Source organism: Panthera tigris, chromosome B3, assembly GCF_018350195.1.
Source record: "Panthera tigris isolate Pti1 chromosome B3, P.tigris_Pti1_mat1.1, whole genome shotgun sequence".
NCBI lineage: Eukaryota > Metazoa > Chordata > Mammalia > Carnivora > Felidae > Panthera > Panthera tigris.
Window position 1 is genome coordinate 40,041,243 of NC_056665.1, and position 21,163 is coordinate 40,062,405.

Genomic DNA, 21,163 nt, shown 5'->3' on the forward strand with positions numbered 1-21,163 from the left:
AGGCAAAATTGGGGGGTGGGGAGGCGAGGAAGGGTAGGGAGGGCCTTTTTCCCGCATTTGCTGCTCTTTTTTTTAATGTTTATTTTTGAGAGAGAGAGAGAAAGAGCATGCGAGCGTGAGCAGGGGAGGGGGAGGGGCAGAGAGAGAGGGAGACAGAATCCAAAGCAGGCTCCAGTCTCTGAGCTGTCAGCACAGAGCCCGACATAGGTTCGAACTCACGAACCCTGAGATCATGACCTGAGCCGGAGTCAGACGCTTAACTGACTGAGCCCCCACAAGTGCTCCTGCATTTGCTGCTTCTTAATTACTTTCAACTCAAAATAATTTTTATGTCAAAGAGGCATATTTTGGGGTGATATTCTGGTCTCCTTCAATACTAAAACAATCAGCTGAGAGTTGAAAGTGTTTGCTTCTGGGGAGGGATAGAGGGGGGAGCATGGACAAGGAACTGTGTTTTTTCATACAAGCCTTGTAAAACTACCTGTATTGGACTCTCTGTGTGCATTAGTAATTTTGATTTTAAGAATACTAAAACAGGGGCACCTGGGTGGCTCAGTTGGTTGAGCATCCGACTTTCGATCTCAGCTCAGGTCTTGATCTCAGAGTTGTGAGTTTGGATCCTGCATTGGGCTCCATGCTGGGTGTGGAGCCTACTTAAATAAATAAATAAATAAATAAATAAATAAATAAATAAAAATAAATACATGGTGAGCAGTTCTTTTTGGTCCTGTGGGCTCCTGGTCATAGTGTGGAAAGAACATCTAACTGGTTCAGAAGACCTAATTCTTATTTTGTTTCTGCTAATGACTGGCTCAAGGCCTCTTTGGGCCTCAGTTTCCCTGGGAAAAGTGGAGAGACTGGACATGGCTACTATCCATAAAAATCCCCTGGAGAGTGTGTTAAAGAGTCCCAGGCCCTACTCCTGGGTGATTTGATTTTAAAAGTCCAGTTTGGCAGCCCCAGGAATCTGTTTTGTTTTTGTAAGAAACTCTCCAGGGTTGTTTTTTGGGTTTTTTTTATCTTTTTTTTTTTTTTTTTTAATTGCTTTTGTTGTTGTTGACCTCCTGCACCCATTTCTTCCAGCCACTAATCTGTTCTCTGTATCTCCAAGCTTGGTTTTTGTTCTTATGGTTTTTTTTTCAGATTCCATATATAAGAGAAATCATTGTGGTATTTGTCTTTCTCTGTCTGACTTATTTCACTTAGCATAACACCCTTGAGGTCCACCCATGTTGTCTCAAATGGCAAGATTTCATTCCATTTATGGCTGGATAATATTCCATTGTATATATACACCACAGTTCCTTTATCCATTCATCCATGTATGGACAGTTAGGTTGTTTCCATATCTTGGTTATTGTAAATAATGCTGCAGTGAACATGGGGTGCATCTATCGTTTTGAGTTAGTGTTTTTGTTTTCTTTGAATAAATACCCAGAAGTAGAACTTCTGGTATTTATTAGATAGTAGATCTATTTTTAATTTTTTGAGGAGCCTCCCTAGTGTTTCCCATAGTGACTACACCAGTTGCGTTCCCACGAACAGCACACAAGGGTTCCTTTTCTCCACATCCTCACCAACACTTGTTATTTCGTATCATTTTGTTAATAACCATCCTAACTGTTGTGAGATGACATCTCATTGTGGTTTTGATTTGCATTTCCCTGATAAGTAGTGATGTTGAGCATCTTTTCATGTACCTGTTAGCCATCTGTATGTCTTCTTTGAAAAGATGTCTATTCAGATCTTCTGCCCATTTTTATTTTTATTTTTTTAAATTTTTTTAACGTTTATTTATTTTTGAGACAGAGAGAGACAGAGCATGAATGGGGGAGGGTCAGAAAGAAGGAGACACAGAATCTGAAACAGGATCCAGGCTCTGAGCTGTCAGCACAGAGCCCGACGCGGGGCTCGAACTCACAGATCGTGAGATCATGACCCGAGCCGAAGTCGGCCACCCAACCGACTGAGCCACCCAGGCGCCCCTCTTCTGCCCATTTTTAAATAGAAAAAAAAATTTGTTGTTGTTGAGTTATAGGAGTTCTTTATATGGTTTGGACATTAGCCCATTATCACATATATGATTCACAAATATTTCTCCCATTCATTAGTTGCCTTTTCATTTTGTTGATGATTTCTTTTGCTGTGCAGAATCATTTTCTTTTGTTCATTCACTTGTTCATTTTTGCTTTTGTTGCTTTTTGCTTTTGATGTCAGATTAAAAAAATCATCACCAAGACCTATGTCAAGGAACTTACTGCCTATGTTGTCTTCTAGGAGTTTTATGGTTTCAGGTCTTACATTCTAGTCTTTAACCCATTTTCATTTAATTTTTGTGTATGGTATAAGATGATGGTTGAGTTTTATTCTTTTGCACGTGTCTGTCCTGTTTCCCCAGCCCCATTTATTGAAGAGACTATCCTTTCCCCATTGTATATTCTTGGCTCCCTTGTTGTAAATTAATTAGCCATATATGTATGGATTTATTTCTGGGTTCTCTGTTCTCTTGCATTGATCCATGTGTCTGTTTTTACACCAGTACCTCTGAGGATTCTTATTCAATATAATGGGCCCATGGCCAGTGTGTGTGACCCTCAGGGCCAGCAGATCTAGGCCTTCTTCTGCTCTGACAATCTGGCAGTCTTTCCTTATTTGTGGAGCAGACAGGTTGGGACCAGGATTATCTCCAGTCACCCAGGCCTACCCTCTGGAGGACCCCAGGCATTGAGAGGACCAGTTGTGGGAACTGTTCCATGATGAGGCAGCAGAGGTCAGAAGCCAAGACATTAGCGCCCCTGCCCTTCCCAACTGGCCCTGTGCAAAGACCTGCAGCAGTTACCAGAGAATCAAGACCTCTCAGACATCTCCACCCAGCGAGCAGGACTGGACCTGGAGCAGAAGCCCGTAAAAAAAACAAAATCTTCCATGCTTCTCATGGCTTCAACACAGACACCTTGTTGGAATGTGTAGTGAGGACTTCTGCAGGCCTATACAGGCCTAAACAACAAGTCTGGGACCAGAACCCAGGACTCCTCAGGTCTATCCAGCCCCTGGGTGCTTTCCACTAAGCCTCAATGCCTGCCAACTTGAAATCACATTAAAAATATTCTTTGGCCTTAAAACTTGCTTTGAGTAACTTGCGGGCAATGCAAAACTATTTGAGAACATTGGCAAGACGGCATAAAGTTGGTCAAAAACAAAACTGCACTTGAAAAGAATAAAATTCAAGTTCAATTTCTAAAAAAGCAGTGTTAAATCCAAACCCATTTGTATTCTGTTTGTTTTTAAAGATTTTTTAAGTAATCTCTACATCTAGCATGGGGCTCAAACCCACATCCCTGAGACCGAGAGTCACATGCTCCATTGACTGAGCCAGCTAGGTGCCCCTCAAAGCTATGTGTGTTTTGATTAAGGTAGTCTGGCCTCGGCCTGCCACCTTATTAAGTGCCCTTGATTAGAGGCGGCCAATTGGCAGGCTCCTCACTCATGTTGCACGTCCTTCCGCCATGCCACTCCTCCCATCCTTCGCCCACCTGCACAAAACTTCCCACTCCTAGGAAACTACTGCCTGATTTAAAATGGGGCATCAATCTGACCCCTAATTTCAGCTCAGGTCATGATCTCTCAGTTAGTGAGTTTGAGCCCTATATCAGGCTCTGTGCTGATGGTGTGAGGCCTGCTTGGGATTTTCTCTCTCTCCCTCCCTCTCTTCCCCTCTCTGCTCACACCCTGTCTCTCAAAATAAATAAATAAACTTAAAAAAACAAAACTACTTTGTTAAAAAAATAAAATGGGGCATCAATCGGCACATTATAAATTTAAAATATTTTTAGGAGGTGGGATAGTGTAGTAGTTAAAGGCATGGGTTCTGAAGCTGAAAGCATAGATCTGAGCTGAAACTGTAGCCTTATCACTAACTAGCTGTGTCACCTCTAGAAAGTCCCATATCCTCTCTGCACCTGAGTTCCTTATCTATCAAATATGGATTCTGAAACTTCCCAGTTGGGATGACTGAATGAGATAGCACACAGGCAGCTTGTGGCATGGTATCTAGTAGCTATTTACTGGTTTATACATATTTATACCCTGCCGTGGTTCTGTAATCACTGCTACCTTTACTCTGATCATCCTCCTCATCACTGTTATGGTCAACAAATCTCTAGCATTTATAACGGAACTCAGAAAACCTGGGAGAACGCCTCCAACCCCACCCATGACTCAGCCTCTCTGGTCAGCAGAGTGTAAGGAAGCCACAGCAGAGGATTCTGGGAGTACCACCTGAGAGGGTAATCTCTACAGCTAATACTAAGGGTCAGGTGACTGTATTGGTGGCCCCTTGAAACAGCAGCAGATGACACACTTTGCTACCTGAAGGCAGGATCTTAACAAGATGACTCTTGGAGAGGGGGCCAGGAGGATGGCGGAGCCAGGGCACTGGGTGGCAACCAAGGTCTGGCCTGGAGAAGCAGAATGAAGCAAATTCTACCTTGTTTCTTGCTGTCACTTCTTTCCCCTCTACTCTGCCTCCTGTCTTCCCACCATGTTCCCTCAGAGCTCAGTGCCAGCAGATTGAAGAAGGGCTCCTGACTCTGGGAGTTTAGGGGTGGGGGGAGGTAGTGTCTCATAGACTATTTCTGGCTGAACTCTCAAGTTCTTTGCTCCCTTTCCGGGGGGGGGGGGAGGGGGGGAGGTGTGTGTATATTGCCCTCTAGCTGACCCTTCTGCCTCCTTCTTATAAGGACCTTTTGTGATTACATCGGACCCACCTGGATAATCTAGGATAATCTCCCATCCTGAACCCTTAACTTAATCACATCTCCAAAGTCCTTTTTACCATGTAAGGTAACATAATTCCAAGGATTAGGACATGGATGTCTTCAGGGGACCATTATTCAATGTACCACAGAGGGGCAATGCTTAACCCAAAATAATATGTGACTAATGGTGGAATTTCAAGCAGTCACATAAAGGAGTTTTGTTGTGTTTTGCATTACTCTTTATACAAGGGACGTTTCTATTTTGGAACAGAACGACTACAGAGCAGGCCTTACCCAGAGGCCAGGGTCTCAGGCAAGGCTGGGCGCTCACCAGGCTCAGGCTGACAGCTGGCTCCACTCTTCTCCCACCTCTGGTAGGAGCCTCTGGGGGCTCTTGCTTCAACTTGAGTCAGCCTTCTGCAGCTGACAACAGTCTCCTGGCACCAGGAACAGCACCAGCTGAGGGGTTGCCAGAGCCTCCTCTCAGCCCCTGACCTTTCCACTCTGGGGATGGTGGAGGGGGTACACCCTCAGGTGAGGGCTGGCCTCCAACGATCAAGTGGAGAAGTCAGGATCCTCCCCTTCCTGGACCCCCCTTCTCTCTCAGCCCCCTTCCCTCCACACTTCCTCCCAGTCCCTCCCAGGCTGACCTCTAGCTGCCCTGTCCTCTTATCTGGTGATTAGAGAATTCCTTTGGTGGCCCCTGCAGGGAGCACTCTTGGCCTGTTAAAAGAGGATTTAGGGAGAGATCAATGCTTAACTCATGAGTAGTGGTTCTTAAGTGATGGTTTTTAGGCCCAGTAAAAGCTGGCAACTGGAAGGGGTGACCCTCCCGTCTCTTCATCTCATTTGACTATCAATTCTGTCTGTTGTAAAACTCACTGCAAGGAGCATCTGAGGCTCTAGGGAGCTCTGGAAATGAGCTAATGGGGGATGGGGAGAGGTTTCCAGAGCACCCCCCTCCTCCCCAGCATGGGACCTCCCAGTACCTACCTCTCCTCACTCTCCATTGTCAGGGCCAGGGCTTTGTTCCCAGACATGCTGGGGTCAGAGGAAAGCTTTAAGAATCAGGACTCTCCCAGAAACTCTCTCTGGTACGCACACACTCACTGGCCTCAGGGAGGAGTTGTGGGACATATATGGCTGTGTGCTAGGGACAAGGGTGGTCCTGAGTGGGGCAAGAACTGATCACTCAGTCCTACTCCAGAGAGGACCCACTCAACTACCAAATCTTTTAAGCGTCTCCCATGAATTCAGCCCTGCACTAGTCCCTCTAAGAAGACACAGCCCCTGTTTCTAGGTGCTACACTCAGTTGGTATAGCCAAAGCTACCACCAAAGAACCATTCACTTACTAATTCTTCCACCCAAGAAACCTTTATTGCATACCAGCTGGGTGTCAGGCCTTGCTGGACCCACAATTAGGAAAAGGTGGGAAGAAGAATGAGAAATGGCCCGGCCTGGGGCAGGCAGGTCACCAGTGCTAGGTTGGCCAGCGTGGGTCAGCATGGCAGCTGGCTGAGAGCAGGTCAGCGCCTGTGCTGGTGATGATGGCAGTGGAGGCAGAAGCACAGGCAGGCTTTGGGCCAATGAGGGCGCTGGAGGTCGCACTTTGCCAGCTCCCCCTGTAGACCTGGGTCCTAGCCAGCACCCCTGCTGGCTTTGCTCCCAACTCAGCAGTGGGGCACTCACCCCTGTCCCTGCCTCTCTCCCTCTCCTGGCGAGTGGCCCTGCCTCCTGCCCATTCTCTTCCTGAACCTGTCCTTATAAGGCCACCCACTCAGGAGATGTGTGTGTTGTCTGTCCTCTGGGAAGTTGCCCACACAGCGTCATCGGCTGTTTTACTGTTCAAGATTTTTAATCTATGATTTTATTTATTTATTTATTTATTTATTTATTTATTGTCATTAAAAGAATGTTTTAAGGCTTTGCAGAGACATTAACTGGGTGTTGGGTGAAGGCAGAAGGATGAAAGCCTGGGGCCCAGGACCCAGGATAGACTGGCCCCAGGGCATGGCTTAATCACAGATTCTGAATACCCTCAGCAGTCAAATAATCCCATGAACCTCAGCAGGCCCTGTGCTGAGCACAAGGAAGAGAGGGAGGATGGCGATCGGAGGCGGACATCGGGGACTCCACCATGAGGACAGAAAATCCATAAGCCACCAATTCTGGTGCAGCGAGGGCAGCCTCCAGGCAGAGGTGAGACCCCATGCTGCAGGAGCTTTGTGCCTGGCTGGGAGATCTAGGAAGGGGGCACAACTGAGCCAGGCCTGGCAGGATGGGCAGGAGTTCTTCACATAGAGAAGCGGAGGAAGGACATTCCAGTCTGCAGTCACCCAAGCGCAGGACAACCTGGGGCCGGAGGGGAATGGTGAACTCGTCAGTGTGCCTGGACCATTGTGGCTGGCCCTTAAGGAGTCTGGGCTTGGTGCTGCAGCCAGGGAGCAACAGTCAACACAGTGGAGCCAACAAGGATGATGGAAGAGAGACCTTAGCAGTCACTACAGTTTTCTGGACACCCACCTACTCCGTTCCCTTCTACCTATTCCATTCTATTCCAAGGTCACTCCCAATTTTAAGTGACACCAGTGAACGTGGAGGAATTTCCTCCCCCAGCTGTGGGCCATCTTAGTGTGTCATCAGTCAAGATGCCCTGTCCTCCCCTGACCAGGGCATGGGCATGTGCCACCCACACAGCGCCAGGCTGACTCTTCTGTGTAACCTTGGTATCTTGAGCATACTCATTCTGGCTGCAGCCTCGGAGGGCTGTAGACAGTTCCTGCTGCAGTGGACCCTTGCCACTGCTCGGCTCCTGTCCTTTCCCAGACAGGTGCTCTGGCCTTCCCGGGAAGCCTGGAGCTGCCCCAAGTCCTTCCAACAGAATCCTGTTCTCCTTAACTTAGCCAAAGATGATTGCTCTTGCTGACAGCCACAGCACCCTGATGGATGCAATGAGAGAACACGAGTAAAGGCAGCAGCCAAATGGGGTAGGGAGTGTGTCCTATCACTTCTGGAACCTAGAGAAAAGTCTAAGACTGTAAAGTGGGATGAGGGAAAGGTGGTTGGAGGCTTGCAAGCCCTGGTTCTCACTGAAGGGACTTCTCTCCATCAGGGAGCCTACCTTGTGGTCCTATAACTGCCAAAGGGGCTGCCTCCTTCATTCCTCTGTGAAGCCCTGGGTGCAGGGACTAAACCTGGTTTGTCTCTCTGACCCTGGTGCCTGCCACAACCGGTGGTTAGAGAATGTGCTCCAAAGTGTTTGCTGAATGAAGAGGAAGGAAGGAAGGGAAGGAGGAAAACCCACGAAAGTTAGCCCACCGAAGGGTGGCCCATACTCAAAGGTAACTGACTTCCACAGAGGTTTCACCAAATTGCCAGGTGAAAGACTCACCAGAAAGTATTAAGGAAAGCTCTGGGTACCTGGGATAACACCATCAGTGAAGTGATTTCAAGGGACAAAGGCAGCCAGTCCCCATTTCTTAAGTGCCCTGCCTCTCAGAGCCTGGAGGGACCACATGCGGGGCCTGGTGTCTACTGGGAGGGGCCTGGTGTTAATTGGCACAAGGCCTCCTAGTACCTCAGGGAAGGGATAGAGGGCCCAGTTGACTCATGACCCCTGGATGTGCTCTTTTGGAGAGAATGTGGCCCCTTTTAGATTGGTAGCAGAGCTGAGCAGAGACAAGCATGGGTCACCGTCCCACAGGCCAGAAGCAGCGACCACACTCTGTGTGGTGGACCAGGCTGAGCTCTGAGGAGAAGGGCAGGTGCTGCAGGTCAAGGAAGGACCACTTCTGTCTCTATGATGAGGGCCTCTGCGAGAGCCATCCCAACCCCAGGCTAGGTGGAGACAGGTGACCAAGGAGATGGCCTAGCAGCGGTTCAGGGCTGTTTTCCAGGTTTCTAGGTCACTACTTCTGAAGCTAAGTGTTGGGCGTTCCCCCAAGGGTTCAGGGCTTTCAGTTACTGGGACCAAGAATATAGGGCTGATACTTTTCAGTATGTGGTGAGAGGACTCACATGCCTGCCCCTCCACCTTACCTGGGCCTAGGTCCCTAAGACAGTGCAGGGTCAAGGGGTTATATTCTGGAGACAATGCCTAATCAAGAGGAATGGTGGCAGATACCTTCAAGGCCAAAGCCCCACTCTGGCAATCTCAACCACACCATATAGTCATTAATTACCTTCTCCATCTGGAGTCAGAGCGACTACTACTGGCAGGACAACCCACTGCCCTCGCCTAAGGGCACAGGGCTTTCTGGTTTACCGGCACTTGCTGTGGGCCTCACACTGTCCTAAGCTCCTTCTGTGTACTATCTCACTCACCTCGCAACAGCCCTCACTGACAGATGCCACCTGAGGCTCAGAGAGGTTAACACCTGCCCTAGGTCATATGGTCAGAAAGTGCTAGAGTTAGAATCCAGAAGGTCTGAGCTAGCAGCTGGAGTACTCTGGCTCCCCTCACCATGGGCCTGGCACACACATGCCCTCATCTGACCACATGACAAACATGTGCACAGATAGGCTATCATCTTCAGTGACAGATACAATGGAGGGCTCAGAAAGGTAATGCAACCAGGCCAACATTACTCAGCAAAATGGATGGCAGCGAAGGTCTCCAGGGCCCCCCTTATGTGTCCTGTAGGAACCCTTTGTTAAACCTGGTAAAGGTCAGGTCTGGCCAGGGCTGCAGGGAACCAGGCCCTACCTAGAGGCCGGGGCTGCAGAGCTGCCTGGTCCCTGGCTTGGGATGGGACAGCAGAAGCTGTGCTCCCTGAAGCTCATGCATCTGGTCCTGTTTCCGTTCCCAGCCACTCCTCAGAGAGCCTCTAAAGGTCACTTTTTTCCCCTCAAATTCAAGTGGCTCGGGAGGCAAAGGCCCTAGCTTCCGGACACGGAGGCACCACCCCTTCTGGTAAGATGTTCTTCTGGTTCCCATCACTGTGTAATCAGGCCAAGGCCTGATGGACATTTTCCAGTATCCTTTGCTGTGCCCAAACCTAGCCACTCAGTGATAGATGCCTGGAGAGACCAGGGCCAGAGGGGACAGGGCATGTATCTCAGCAGGAAAGGATGGCACACTCAAATTGGGTCATCAGAGGCTCTTTGCAAGGGCTGGAAGGCTACTACAGGAACAGTGCAAGACTAATGACACAGAGGCTCTCACCACTCCTGGGCCTGGAGAATGAGTGGGAGAAGAGCTATAACTTAGGCCACTGAAGGGAGATCAGTGTGAGGCAGCCCTGCAGGGAGGGGGCCGAGAACAAAGTCCCCTGACTTCCCATCTTCCCCACCCCTCACCTTCTGCTGGTGCCTCTCTTCTGAACTGCAGTCAAGGGAGCCCAGTGATTTACCCCCCAAGGGCAGCTTCCTGGGGTGAGGAGCAGGAGAAGGGGAGAGTGGACCTGGAAGGGCAGATGGGATCCGTGCAGCAGAGGGCAGGGTGAGGGGCTTGGCACTGAACTCAGGAAACATGTTATCTAGTTTCCATATTTACTACCTCAAACACCTGCTGTGTCTCCCCACTTCCTACAGAATAAGGACCAAGTTAGCCTGGCATTCAAGGCTGTTTACACTCAGATTCCAACCTACCTCCCTAATGGGAAGGCTAGTGGTGCCTCACATAAGTTATCTGCACAACGACTCTGTATACGGTTAAGTCTTATAATCACAAACGTTTCATAAAGAAACCAAGTTTGCCCAGGTGACACAGCTGGCAAGTAATGGAGCTGGAGTATGAACCCAGGTCCCCTGATGCCAAAGCTGATGCTTACTGATCATGCCATCCTGTCTCCTCACTGAATGATAAATGCACAGACTACAGGACAGTACTTGGCTCATCCAAAGCCTGCCTGCCTCATGAAGAGAGTCCTGATAAAGGGAGGGGGTGGAGAAAGGGATGTGGAAGGTGAGCATAACACATGGTGGCCTGTAGGTTCTCACATCACTCTTACCAACCCTCCGGGGCAGGAACTGTCCTCCCTGTTTGGAGCTGAGACACATTCATTTTAGCAACATGAAGGTACTTAGCTGTGGTCACAGGGCAGTTACTGTCAGAGCTGGGGTTGACTCCAAGATGAGCTGGCTGCCTGGCAGACACAGCTGGCCCTCTGCTGAGCCTGCAAGATCCTCAGTCCCTTCTTTCCACCCCCACCCCACTAGCAAGCTCCCTTTCTGAGCACCTGCACTTCCCTCTGCTAATCAGGACTGGGAGTGGGGGGGTTAGGCGCATCTACAGAAAGCCCTTGTTAGAATGAAAATGTTACTGAAAAGCAAAGCACACTGGGCCACGCTCAGGATTATCAAAATTAGTGTGTGTGTGAGAGATTTGAAGGGCACAGGTGCCCAGATGCCACATTAGAGTTCAATTCCTTCGTCTCTGTCCACTGAATGAAAGCGGAGGGCTGAAAGAATGGGACGCCAGAAGGGCGAGACTTAACTAGAAAAATAAGGATGGAGGTTTGGAATCAGGGAGGGCAGGCCTGATCGGTCATTTGGGGGAACCTCCCACAGGTGTCCTGCAGGCAGCACAGAGATGCAGCATGGTGTGATGGGAAGAGGATTCTGGAGATGTGGGTTTTAGCTCAGGGTGGTCCCCTGCGTTGCTGTATGTCTCCGGGCTGGTTACTTCCCCCCAACCCTGACTTCCCTTTCCTCCCTGTAAAAAGAGACAGAATATCCTTGCACGAGATGTTTATACCCTGGCCCAAGACCCTGCAGCCCCACAGAAGGCTCCCTTTACCTTGTGTTAGTTGCTGAGAAACCAGAGAGAGGGGTTCCACCTTTCCATGCTTCCCACTCCAGCTGGGGCCAAATCATGTGGGTTGCAGAGGACACCACGTGGATGAATCCTTAAAGACCCCTCCATGGGGGCCCCATGTTCTGTGCCCAGGATCAGGTGCTCAGAGGAGGACTCTGAGCTGACATCTGTTTCTCCCATCAGCACAGTTAACTTGCCCCTATTCCTGGCAAATGACAGCAACCTGAAGCAAAGCAATTAGGGTGAAAATGAGACCCAGCTGCTCGGGACCAAAGGAAAATAAATGGACAGCCCTGTGCATATTCCAGTATTCCACTGCAGAGAGGAGCGATTCCTCACAGGATGATTAGCACTTCCAACTCCAGTCTCCTCCCCTCTACTGAAGGCAGAGAAGTGAAGGCAGAGCTGCTGTTGTTCTCAGATCCCACTCTCCCCTGGAAGTACAGTGAACCCCACAGCGCATCACCTCCCCATGAAAGCCTCCCCTGGTCGCCTGCCCTGCCAGAAATGATACTCCTCTCCTCTGAAATCTGACAGCCTCTATGAATTTTTCCTCTGATTGATCAGTTCATTCATTCTTTTGACATTCATTGAGCACCATTCATTCATTAAATAATTAAGCCCCTACTATGTTCTAGTCACTGTTCTGAGTCCTGGTGATAGAGCAGTGAAAAACTCTGCCTTTGTGGAGCTCAGGTTTTAGTAGGAGGAAACAGACACTAAAGAAGTAAGTTTAGCATGGTAGATGATACTAGATGCTATGGAGGAAAACAGGAGAAGGGAGTAGAACAGCAGAGAAGGGGGAAGTAGATTTTATTGGGGGGGGGGCAGGGGGGGCTCAGGAAAGTCCTCAGAATGAAAGTGATATCTGAGCAAAGGCCTGTAGGAGGTAAGCAGTCATTCAGGGGCTAAGTGGGGCAGGTATGACTGACACAGGTACCTGTGCAAAGGCCCTGAGGTTGGAATGTGCTTGGTGTGTTTGAAGCAATGTGGCCTGGGATAGAGTGGTAAGAGATGAAGTGAGGGAGGAAATGGGGCAGGGGATTCTGAAAGGACTTGGGCTTTCACTCAAGTGAAATGAAGAACCACCCAAGGGACTGAATGGAGAAATAACAAGGTCTGGCTGGCATTTCATTAGTATGGCTCAGGCTGACACATGAGCAGACTGAAGGGAAGCAGGCCCTGGGTGGAGGGTGGGAAGTTCCGGCTTCTCCTTCTGCCTCTGTGAGGCAGGCTATATAACCAAAACAGGATAGTTTCCAGGGAAAGGAAAGCTTGGAGTGCAAGGCTTCCAGAGTCTGGGTCAAGGAGAAAGTGTGTGGCGGATTGGAGAAAGATCCAAAGAATTGGGCTGCAGGGCTGTCATGGAGGCTCAGGAAAATGCCCCTTACTGCATTAAGCTCTGTGTGTGTGTGTGTGTGTGTGTGTGTGTGTGCGCGCGCGCGCGCGCGCAGATCTCTCTGGGAGGACAGACTTCTCAAGAGTGGGTTTCCAAGCTGGGACAGAGAGATTTTTTTAAACCCTGCCATCTGGGTTTAGTTACCCCTAGGTGTCTATGTGTATTTGCCCACCTGTACCTGGTTTGGCCTCCCAAACACCTTCACATGTGGTCAAGTCTAGGTGCCAGGGTATAAGAGGCTGAGAATCCCAAGTCCTTGCTCTTCCACTTGACTGGCTGTGTGACTTTGGGTGACTCATTTGAGCTTTCAGGTGGTTTGCTCACCTGCACACAGACATGGTGAGCACCCTTGCAGTGGGTGGTGGGAGGAATGACAGAGCCTGACCTATAAGGTCAGAGAAGGGGGGCTGCATTATGAAAACCTCTCCACACCTTGTGAAAGGGAGGGACAATCTGTGAAAGTGCAAACAGCCCTCAGAGCCTTAACAAGTCATTAGCACCCTCAGGAAGCAGGCTCTTAGAATACCAGCTAGATCCTAAGGCAAGATAACCCAGGAAAGTTAATTTTCCTATGACAGGCAGAGGGAAAGGGCATTTAGAGGAGCAGGTAAATCCCAATAAGAGGTGGTGCAGAGAGAAGGGTAACAGGGAGAGGAGTGCTAAGGAGACTGGCAGAAACACTTTGTCCATCTCAGAATGTCCATGAAGGAGGGAAGCAGCTACAGACAACAAACATGTGGCCTTGGGTTCAAAGCTGGGCTCTGCTACTTCCTAGTTGTGCCTCTTCTAATCACGTGACCTTTGAGTGTTTGGATTTTTTTTTTTTTAATCTTCAAGAGTAGGGGTTTTGCCAAGCTGTGTACCACTTAAAATTCTTACAGAGCTTAAATCAACTGTAGGAAAGCTCACTGTGAACACTGCCATTATCATGCACAAAAGACATCTCAGAAAGGGCTGCTCTGAACCAAGGAATACCACCACCCCAGGAATACCACCCCACCCTGTGGACAGGTTCACACAGCGAGCTGTAAAAGCTGACAAACACAAAGCTCTGTGGTTTGAGAGGACAGGTGAGCTGATGGATCTCAAGATGGCAAATCTCAGGGTGTTCAGCACTGGTCGGGAGGAGTAAGGAGAGTGCTCTAAACTGTTAAGAGAAATTATCCATAACTTAGGAATAGGTAGGGGCACCTGGATGGCTCAGCCAGTTAAGCATCCTACTCTTGATTTCAATTCAGGTCATGATCTCATGGTTTGTGGGTTTGAGCCCACATTGGGCTCTGTGCTGACAGGGTGGAGCCTGCTTGCAATTTTCTCTCCCTCTCTCTCTCCTCACCACTGCTCATGCTCTCTTTCTCAAAAATAAACATTAAAAAAAAAAAGAGAGAAACAGACAAAAGGACTATGTATCTTTTCAATGTCACTGTGGGGCAGAGTTGAACAGTTAAGCATTATTTAATTGTCTCGGGAAAAATTAAATACCTCTGTTTTACAATTTACTATTGATTAGAGTCCTGACTTTGCAAAGCTACGTGCTAACTAGTAGCTGCATGTATAAACAGGTATATGCATGTATGTGAAGTCCAGTACAGAACCACCAAAGTTACAGTTTTATTGCCCTGGAAGACACTAACCAGCTTCACCTCTTATTGTAGCAAAGGTACTTCAATATGTCTTTTCCAACTAAAGACACAAATCTCAAGTGGTCTTCTGAACCACTCTTTTGGTTCTCTTGTTAATGGGTTAAATAAACCTCTGACATGTGATAAAAATTATACTTTGACAGAATCAAAAAGTGAGAGAAGGTATCCAACTCCCACAATGAGGTAGGACTGGAGAGGGAAGACGGATGTGAAAGTACTTTGCGCGTTATTCACAGGATGCAAAAATCAGGATTTATTGATGTGATTCATCAGATTAGGCTATTCCAGGGCAAGCAGGTCCTGGGCTTCTGAGGGCAGCATTCTCCAGGGCCTGGGACATAGGTCAGGGAAAAAGGCAGCTAGAGCAGCCCTAATGCTAGGCTCCATGCTGACGCTGCATTCTAGGCTTGTGATGAGGTTAGGATCTCCTATGGGTCTCAGGTCCAAGAGGATGGAGACCATTCGGGACACCCAGAGAAGTCTGCCCAAGGGCATGGAGAAACTGGAGGACATCTGACCAGACATCAGGGTAGGAATATTCTAAAGAAGGCACAAGAGTCCTCATCCAACACCAGGTTCCTAAGGAGTACAGCCTCTACAGCCTGAGGTTCTTTCAGGACCTCATTATTTGATTCTGTAGGTGGAAAAGTGCTCAGGTCAGTTGACAGGACAATAGGATCTCTGCGCTTGCCATCTGCACACGTGCATGGCTTCACACATAGAATGATGTCAGTAAGGGGTCCAATGAGCAATGCAGGTAGCCAAGGTCAGGAACAGCCAACCCTGCATAGAGGAGGTGGGTACAGAGCCAAAAGAAGGGTGAGGGGTGGAGAGGAAAGGCATTCCAGGCCCAGAGAATGGCAGGAGCAGAGGCTAGAGGAGAATGAACCTGCAGAGGGTGGAGGAGGGATACAACTGAGGGAGATGTGACAGTGAGACCCGGCCAGGACTGGGCTCCTACCTTGAGTAACCTACAGTCATGGAAGTTAATAATCCACTGCCCAAAGGGTGATGGTAAATAAGTAAGTGGGCAAGGGGCTTGCAAATGAGCTCTCCCCTGCCAGTCCACATCCTGTAAGGGGGTGTGGGGAACCCTACCCCCGCTCCCCATCTCACTTCAGGTTTAACTCAGTTATTGTCTCTGCAAGCCATCCAGCCTTGCCTCCTCCCCAAATGCCTCCATCTACAGCTGTTCCACCTTAAAGGCTGGGCTCTCAGAGCCTCTTGCCACCTGCCCCAGCTTTCCCCCATCTCCTCTTCTGAGCTGTCTGCACCTTCTGAGCCTCCCCTGCAGCAGCTAATTATCCTGCCTGTCTTCTCCATACACTTTGTATACGATCCTCCTTCCTGCAGTTACATATCTTTCCTCTCCGTATTTTCCCTTTGCCCGGATTTCTTCAATATTTTGTTTTATTCCATTGTGAGGGTTTTTGTTTTGCCTGTTGCCTTTAGCCCTCGTGGATCAAGACAAGTGTGTGTAAACCTTTTGTTGTCTTGGATTAGACTCTAGGGCTTTGTGGACCCCTCTGGCAACTACAGCTACATTAAGCCTAACACTGTGCTGGGCACACAGTAGGTGCCTGATTTTTGCCTACTGACTGGCAGTTCGATTAACATCACCTAACTCACTCCTAGCCATTCTCAATTATTGGCCCATTCACATACAAGCCTGAATTACTGAAATCCTACCCCCTCACTGGCATTGTGACCCACCATCTCTCAGCAGAGCCCAAGTAATTTGAGGGCTCAGACCCTGGCGTCGCCCTTACTCTTTGAATTTCTTGGACATGTTCATATCACCAGAATGCCCAAGACCTGGATGTCTCAACCAGGGAGACAGAAGTTCCACACAGCTCCAAAGGCCGGCTTTATAGACTCTGCCATGGCTCAGCGAAGACTCCGGGATATCCCCTCCTAAGACCAGCCCAGGGTCACAGTTCTGGTGTCGTGGAGGCCACAGGCCCCGGGGCGCCAGGAGGCAGTCTAAGAAGAAAGGTCTGCAAGGAGCCGGGCCTTGGGAAACCGGCCTTCTCCCTGAGCAACCTCCAGGTGCCACCCTCGATGGCATAGAGCAGCGTAAACATGCGGTTGACCGTATAGACTGTATCGCCGCGCACCACCGCTGTGAAGAGAGCTCCCTTGCTGTTGACAAACTGGCCAGGCAGCGCCGTCCACTGGCCCGTGGCCAAGTTGAAGCAGTCGATGGCGCAGTGTAGGAAGTCGTCGGAAGGTCCATTGCGCACCACATAGAGGCTGTCGCGGTGGGCCACCATGCAGTGGCCGTAGCTCTGCGGGCGCCGCAGCTCGGCCACCGGCAGCCACGTGTCGGCCCGCACAGTGTACTCTACTATGGCCGTGGTGTCAGCCGGCCTCCATAGACACACAAAGAGGCGGCCACACGCCTGGGCGCAGGGCACGCCGGCAGCCGGCTGCGGCAGGTCGGCTACGAAGCTCCAGCAACCCGCAGCGGGGTCGTAGCGCTCCACAGAGCTCATGGGCATCCTCTGGAACTCGCCGCCTATGGCGTAGAGGCGGCCGTCGAAGCCAGCCAGCGCCGTGTCGTAGCGCGGCTGGTGCGGGCTGGGGAATTCGCGCCACGTGCCGCTGGCCGGGTCATAGCAGAAGCCCAGTTCCACCACCTCCTTGCTGGCGCCCCTCACGCCACCCACGATATACAGCTTGTTGCCCAGCGTGGCCACACCCGCCAGCAGCGTGCTGGCCTCCAGGGGCAGCGCGGCCAGCGTGCGCCACGCGTCTTCCTCCTCGTCTAGGTAGCACAGCGTGCGCGACGCGTCCTCCAGGAAGCCGGGCGCCGGCGTGTGCGTGCTCACGGCCACGTAGCTGCTGGGCCGCAGCGCCGCTACGTAGGCGCGCGCCTCGGGCAGCGCCAGCTCGGCCGCCAGGTCGTGCGCGCCGTCGCGGATGAAGAGCGCGGCGCTGTGGAATACGTCGTGCAGGCCGAAGACGGCGGCCGCGTCGCACAGCAGCGCGCAGTTGTCCGACGTGAGGCTGTGCTCCAGGAAGCGCGCCAGCGCTGGCGCCTGCAGGAAGGCGGCGCACTCCACGGCCTGCAGCAGCTCGTCGGCGGCCGCCAGCGCCGGCCGCTCGCCGCGCAGCACTTGCAGCATGGTGTGGAAGCCGCCAGCGCTCAGCGCGCCCAGGCGCACCTCGGCCGCGCGCGTCTCCCGCATGCCGGAGCGGAAAAGGCCACGGAAGAAGCCGCAGTGCTCCACTAGCAGGGCCCGCTCGGCCTGGAAGAGCTGGCCGCCCACCCACACTTGCACCGGGGGGGCCTCTGGGGCCCGCGGCATGGCGAGCGGGTCTGGCGGGGGGCCGCCGCGGGGGCCTGGATTCAGCGGCCACCACCGACTCTGGGGCTCCCCCAGAGCGGAAAAAAACTTCCCGGGGGATATAAATATCTCCCTGGCTAAAGATAGTATGGCTCATGTGATGTGGTGGCCGGCAGGCTGGATGGCTGCTGGCCGGAGGGCATCTGGGAGTCATGCAGGGTCACTCACTTCCGTGTGGGAAATAGAAACAATAGTGACCACATATGGAGCACCTAATGCATGCGGGGCACTGTGAGAGCTGCTTACGAAGATACCCCCTTTTAACCTGTACTAAAGCGACTGTATGCTCCTGTGCAAGTACCCCAACTCGGCCTTGTTTCCTCAGAGTGTGACCAATAAGAACATCTACCAATTGGGATAATATCTGTAAGATGTTTAAAATGAGGCTGAGAGAATTTACATGACTTGTTCAAGGTCATTCATCTGGGAAGAAGCAAGGACAGGATTAACATCTAGCCCACCCCACTGGGTTGGTGGGTAGCTAAGTTTCTTGGACGCTGGAGGGAGAGGCAGCAGAGATAAAGCAAATAGAGTGGACCGGACTGGGGTCGGGAGCAGGTTCTAATTTAGCCTGAACCTCTGCCCCTGGCTCTGGGCTGGTTCAGTCTCCTTTTCAGCCTTGATTTCATTCTCTGTAAAAAATGGGAGGGTAGCAGGTGAGCGTCCTTCAAACCTCTGAATGTGGAAGTACTCCTTGACTTGAGCTAGGAATGGGAAGCTGATGTCTGCTCCCCACTCGTCCCTCCGTTGCTGTGTAGCTCTGGACCTTGGGAAAAGGTAAGTGGGGCTGATGAGAGGATCATAAGTATGTAGATGGGAAGGGGAAGGGTTCTTGAAATAATAATAGTTAACACTTAATTTGCATGGTATGTCAGGCACTTTGGTGAGCCATTCGACTCCTGTCATTCCTGCAGTAATCCTATGAATAGTCTCATTTTTCCTCATTTAATAGATGTTATCCATGTATTGCTCACAGAAACACTATGAGTCTCTATTTCATGGATGAAGAGACTATGGCACCAAGAGTTTAGTCACATGCCCAAGGTCACATGGCAAGAGAGTGGCAGAGCTAGGACTGGCTTGCAAACAATCTGACCATAGAGAGTGTTCCCCTGACTACTGTGCTCTGCTGCCTTTCTGTGCTACAAATGCTGGGTATTCACCTCTTGACAGGAGGTCACAATTGGAAGAAACTTCAGGCTCCTATGGTTTAACCCCTTCATTTACAGTGGAGGACCAAAAAGGGAATTGGTCTGGGTCCTGTAGCGTGGAGCAGACAGCCCTAAGCCTCCTGCTGCTGACTGCAGGGCATTTTCCCCACTGCAAGAAACTTCCTTGAGTGACCAGCTAAGACTTTGGGTTCCAAAATGTCAGGTGGAAGAGAGCTTAGAGACTATTTTCTTCTGCCACCTTACTTTACAGGTGGGGAAACTGAGGCCCAGACCTGTGTAGGATGGTATCTGCCATTCAGGACATGTTCAACTCCAGGCTTTCTTTAGGAAGATGGAGTGGCTCACAGTGACAAAGCCACAGTTGGGAGGGGGCAGGGGAACTTCTCTCACCGCTAGGACACACACACATGCACAGATCCTCACGTATGAATCTGCAGGCCAATGCAAATGTGCCTCTTCTGCCAGGGAACTCCCACCCAGTTCACTCAATCAAAGCAGGGCAGGGATATGGGGACCACTTGTGTGAGCCTGGGAAGCCAAAGGCCTGGAGGAGGCAGCCAGAAATATCCAGGACGCTCTGCCCCAGGGACCAGACAGGAAGAGTAGGAGGAGATAGAGGGGGTGGGCAGGAGTCCTCACAAATACTATCCCAGGCCCTCTGCCAGCCTCCCTCCTTCCCTGAAGCCAGACATTGGCTGAAAGCCTGACAGTCGCCCTCCTGGAGGAAAGTGGACTCGGCGGTGCCCAGTCCTGATTCTGTCCTTGCTGGTGGCCTCAGGGGTGGGGAGAAGGTATCCAACTGTTCCCATTTCACAGATGAGGAGAGGAAGGCCTGTAGATGGCTTGGGCTTTTCCTTGTTATGAACGAAGATGTGGGACAGGGTTGAACCCTGTCCACTGACCCCAGGCTCCAGCCCAGTACTAGCCTTTTCTTAGAGGAGGGAAACAGCTGCCTCCTGCCAGGCCCAACCTAAGGGACAGGGGGACACAGTTCTCCCAAATGGCCTATTCCAGGCACCTGGTAACTGGCAGATAGAGACACTGGCTGGCCCTCTCCTGAGAGGAGTGGAAGGAGAGCAACTCTTCCTGGCTGAAGCTGGCTCCCAGTCCCAGTTTTTCACTAGTCCTGCTCTGGCTTCAGTGGGTTGGGGCACTGTGTACACACCCAGCTCTGGCTTCAGCAGCCAGGCAGTGGGGAGGGGGTCACCCAAGGGGGGGGTTCATGGCTCTAAGACTGGCCTGAGGATCAGCCATTTGGTCCTCCTCCCAAGGCCCCAGTGGGGTGTTGTCTGCAGCTGGTGAGAGTTTCCTCTACCAGACAGTGAGCATCCCTCTGGGACTCGGAGAGGACGAGGAACTATCCTGGCTGTAGGCAGCCCACAGAGTTCCCAGGCCCTGCCCGACCTCACACCAACCTCTCTCTCCACTTTGCACCCCCATACTGTGTGAGGTTCAGGGTGGGGGCAAGGAAAGGGGGAATCTGTCTGTGTCAGACTCTGAGCCTTTCTAGAGCACTCACCTAGCCTTGTTCATCTCTCTATCCACAATACCTGGCACCAGGTCTGTTAAGTGGACTCCTGGGCCCTAAACCAAGTGGGAGTCCCCAGTGTGATGGAAGAGACACAACCCTATTCCCCAAAGTGCCTGCAATCTCATAAAGGAGACATAGCCACAAGATACCCTGAGCCTGATGGTGGACCCCTGGCCTTGCCACCCATGGCAGTGTTTCTGCACACAGGGTAGCGAAGCGCTTGCCTGGGCCTGAGGAAGAGCAGTGGACTAGGAGGCAGGATTCTTGCCAGGTTCTAATGCCAGTACCACCACTGACTTGCAAAAGCTACCCAATCTCTCTGGGCCTTAGTTCTTCGTCTGTGAAATGGAGCTTGGATCTGACTTCTAAGGTTCTGTTTAGCTTTGGCATCTGAATTTATCACTGAACGACCACAGAAGTGTTTGTCATATTGTGCTTCCAGGGAATACAGTGATGTCACAAAGGGGTCCCAAAAGCTTAGTTTTATGTGGAATGGCTCCTGGGAGGTGGGTGGCAAGGGTAGGACCTGGCATCTGGAAATCTTCACAGGCC

General features: G+C 50.8%; 1 protein-coding gene across 1 annotated transcript; it reads right to left on the reverse strand.

The window, feature by feature from the left end:
• Nucleotides 1-16,412: 16,412 nt before the first annotated feature.
• Nucleotides 16,413-17,998, reverse strand: KBTBD13 (kelch repeat and BTB domain containing 13). Its single transcript, XM_042988621.1, has one exon. The coding sequence runs from the start codon at nucleotides 17,867-17,869 to the stop codon at nucleotides 16,490-16,492; it is 1,380 nt and encodes a 459-aa protein (XP_042844555.1). The 5' UTR covers nucleotides 17,870-17,998; the 3' UTR covers nucleotides 16,413-16,489.
• Between the last annotated feature and the right edge of the window lie 3,165 nt (nucleotides 17,999-21,163).